At 32.4% G+C, this 4022-nt stretch overlaps 1 protein-coding gene across 1 annotated transcript in view; it reads left to right on the top strand.

Annotated features, from left to right (window-relative positions):
• Positions 1-3433, top strand: part of LOC108577890 (protein phosphatase PP2A 55 kDa regulatory subunit) — a 30047-nt gene extending 26614 nt beyond the window's left edge. Inside the window, exons 3-10 of the mRNA XM_017941110.1 lie at positions 593-658; positions 827-924; positions 1293-1571; positions 1859-2036; positions 2157-2491; positions 2563-2778; positions 2874-3041; positions 3117-3433. Coding sequence (XP_017796599.1) covers positions 593-658; positions 827-924; positions 1293-1571; positions 1859-2036; positions 2157-2491; positions 2563-2778; positions 2874-3026 — 1325 coding nt within the window. The 3' untranslated portion in view covers positions 3027-3041; positions 3117-3433. The remainder of the gene's footprint in view (positions 1-592; positions 659-826; positions 925-1292; positions 1572-1858; positions 2037-2156; positions 2492-2562; positions 2779-2873; positions 3042-3116) is intronic.
• The last annotated feature ends 589 nt before the right edge of the window (positions 3434-4022 follow it).

Here is a 4022-nt window from a genome sequence, read left to right as displayed (position 1 = left end):
CGTTATCTATACGTTTTACATATCCTATTCACCTTCCTATGACACATTCTCTCCTTTCTCAGACCGTATCGCCCTTGGTCTCTTCACGTTTACTTTATCATGCTTCACACTTCAGTCTTAACGTCCACTTTTTTTTTCTTTCTTTCTTTCTTTCTTTTTTTTTTACCTATTCTTCCAGTTTATTTTCTTTTTTTTTTTGTTTGTTTGCTTCGTTATCCTTATCGATTTGTATTCCACTTGTATTCCTTTTAGTCGATCGTGCGTATTTTACGCGTATAGATGCGTCGGTGAAAAAGCCGCGTACATTATCCGACGAAATTTCCACGCGTCTTTTTTCCACTGTACGTCTACCTGTTTCATATTCAAGACACGTGATGTAATTCAAACGATAAGCATTATCGTTTCTTCGTCTATTTTCTGATATGACATTCTTTCTATATATGTGTCTACAGGCTTTACAATAACTGTGAAGTATGATTGTATGGTATTGACATTATTCAAGTTTTCCATTGTGTACATCTGTTGTATTTCGCCATTATGTGAACTTAATTTTCTGACACTTACTGATCCGAATTTTTTACCTTTGTTTTAGGCAATGGTGACATACAGTGGTGTTTCTCGCAGGTGAAAGGAACATTGGAAGATGATGTTACTGAAGGCAAGTTTTATCTAGAACTTAGTTATATTCTTTTTGCACTCTATCTTATCAGTATGTATTCAATTACTGCAAAAGTACGATGACTTACAAATTAAGTAATATTACGCGTTTCAAATTTATTTATTTATGATATTGAGTTATAATTGTTCATATTGTCCTCTGTTCTAGCTGATATAATCTCTTGTGTTGAATTTAACCATGATGGCGATCTTCTTGCAACAGGAGATAAAGGTGGTCGGGTTGTCATTTTTCAAAGAGATCCCATTGTAAGTTGATATGATCTTTTAATAATGTTAAATTTTAATAATGTCAAGTAATAGCATTTTTATTTAGCGTACTATGACAGTTTTTACACTTTAAATAAAATAAAATTTGTCCTTTAAATAAAAATTATACTTATGTCTTAGTATTGGAGTATTGCCAAATGTATGTGTACAATATGTTACATTTCTCTATCTTTAGAAAATTTCTAAAGATAAGCATTGAACACATTGGAAATAATAAATATCTTAAATATTTTTCACTTTAACCTTATTCAACTTTTTCTTTTTTAATAGTTTCAATACTTTTAAGTTAAAGAAACAAAGAATATTTAATAAGATTGTTAAATAATTAGAAAATAATATTTGCATAGAGTAAAAACAGTATACCTCGGAGAGGTGAATACAATGTATACAGCACCTTCCAAAGTCATGAACCTGAATTTGATTACCTGAAATCACTAGAGATAGAAGAAAAAATTAACAAAATTAGATGGTTAAAAAGAAAAAATCCAGCACATTTTCTACTTTCCACAAATGACAAAACAATTAAGTTGTGGAAAGTTAGCGAACGAGACAAAAGAGTGGAAGGGTATAATACAAAGGAGGAAAATGGTACAATTCGTGATCCTGCTTGTATCACTTCCTTAAGGGTAAGTACTATATTATATTTACTTTTTTTTTTTTTTTCTTTTCAAGTAGAAGTTTATGAATCGTGTAATAGTTAAGGGTATTCAAATTTTATATAAAATAAATTCATTCAAGATTGTATCTTTTCATTCTAAATTTCTACATAAATATAATTTCCTCTGTACCATTCTATATCTAACAAAAATACTTAGAATAGAAATATGGTCAAGGAGTTCAAATATGCACATAACATTACGAGACTTTAGCATTGTGGCTGTATCATATATTCAATACCTACTTACTGACTTAGGTACCAATAATAAAACCTATGGAGTTGATGGTAGAGGCATCCCCAAGAAGAATATTTGCCAATGCGCACACCTATCACATAAACAGTATAAGTGTCAACAGTGATCAAGAGACGTACCTCAGTGCTGATGATCTTAGAATTAATCTTTGGCACCTTGAGATCACAGACCAGAGTTTTAGTATCCTTTTTCTATATTGTCTAATGTTTTTATTTTCTATACTACATGATGTACTTGTAAACAACGTGTAAATTTTTTTTTAATAACGAAGCGTGTCATTTTCCTATCAATGATATACAGATATAGTAGACATTAAGCCAACTAATATGGAGGAATTAACAGAAGTTATAACTGCCGCGGAATTTCACCCGGCAGAATGTAATGTCTTGGTATATAGTAGTAGCAAAGGAACAATTAGACTTTGTGACATGAGATCTGCCGCGCTTTGCGACCAACATAGTAAGCTCTTTGAGGAACCAGAGGATCCAACAAATAGAAGTTTCTTCTCTGAAATAATTTCGAGTATAAGCGATGTAAAACTTAGTAATTCAGGAAGATATATGATCAGTAGAGACTACCTCAGTGTGAAAGTGTGGGATTTGCAAATGGAAACAAAACCCATTGAATGTTACCCTGTATGTAATAAAAAGCTAAATTTGATTATTATACTTTTAACAGGAACTGTTTATTAATCGCATTATTACAGGTACATGAATACCTAAGATCAAAGCTATGTTCATTGTATGAGAATGATTGTATCTTTGACAAATTTGAGTGTTGTTGGAGTGGTAATGATTCCGCTATTATGACGGGTTCATATAATAATTTCTTCAGAGTATTCGATCGTACAACTAAGCGTGATCTCACATTGGAAGCAGCGCGGGACATTGCCAAACCGAAAACACTTCTAAAACCACGTAAGGTTGGTACATACTTTCGAAAAACATATTAAAATGTGTTGGTAAAGTGCAATTATATTTTTATATTGTTCATAACGCAAGTATTTTTTAATTAAAGGTCTGTACTGGTGGTAAACGTAAAAAGGATGAAATTAGCGTTGACTGCCTGGATTTCAATAAAAAGATATTACATACTGCTTGGCATCCATCTGAAAATGTGGTAGCCGTTGCTGCTACGAATAATCTCTTCCTATTTCAAGACAAACTCTAGCACATCTGTATGCAAGTACGTTCATTCGACACTGCGACGTGTTTTAAACAAAAGGATCTTACTGAAAAATTACTTTTGATTTTTGTTTAGATCATTCAACGGTATATATTGACGTGAGCAAGGCACGTTCAACTGAAAAGTCCCAGTGGAACAAGGAGTGTCTGAATTACACTGACGAATGTCGACTATTAAACGTGTCAATGGTTGACTGACCGAAAAGTGGTGTACGTAGCGCCGTCCACACAGCTCACATATTCATACACACTATGTATACACAGACATACAGAATTGCACGTAACACCTTGTCGCGCGTATATGTGTATATAAATGCATGCAAGCAGAGACATACGCATAGCTCTCCAAACTATTGAAATCCGCTAGTTCAAATAAAATGCACGTGGAATCATTGCCCATTGATAAAGAAAAAAAAAAAAATATGTACAGTTCAACCAATCAACAGACTCGTGTTGGCGGTTATTATTTAACTATTTTAATAAAAAGTCAATATGTTCAGTTTTGCTTGTATCATAGAAATTTTGATATCGTACAATTTAAAATGCTTTTTAACATAGGTGATTTTTCTACGTATGGAATGGTATCTGTAAAGAAAGATGCATCAGTAGGGCCAAATGCATAGAATTAAAAATCGCTAGACGCGATAAGTGCATTCTTTGTACATGTGAGTAGCACATACATTTGCTTAATAAATTATTTGCAAATTGAAATGCCTAAGAAGTGCAAAATTCAATGTAGGGATATATATATGTGCCAATGAGATTAATCTATATAATTTGTCATGACTTTTATTCCCAACTCAGTATTGTTCTTCGTAACTTTTCATGTGTAGTACAAGTATGCGTTTTCAGTAGATAGTTCATTCAAAATTAAATTTTCTCCTATCGAAAACCATGTCCCTCGTTTGTCAAATTCGTTGCTGATTTTAGAGTAATCATATTTCCTGTAACTATTAATAGTAGCATTTAAAGTAATACCGGC

The sequence above is a fragment of the Habropoda laboriosa genome, unplaced genomic scaffold, assembly GCF_001263275.1.
Source record: "Habropoda laboriosa isolate 0110345459 unplaced genomic scaffold, ASM126327v1 scaffold801, whole genome shotgun sequence".
In the NCBI taxonomy this organism is placed as follows: domain Eukaryota; kingdom Metazoa; phylum Arthropoda; class Insecta; order Hymenoptera; family Apidae; genus Habropoda; species Habropoda laboriosa.
The sequence above is the reverse complement of the archived record's forward strand: the minus strand, read 5'-3'. Positions and strand labels throughout refer to the sequence as shown.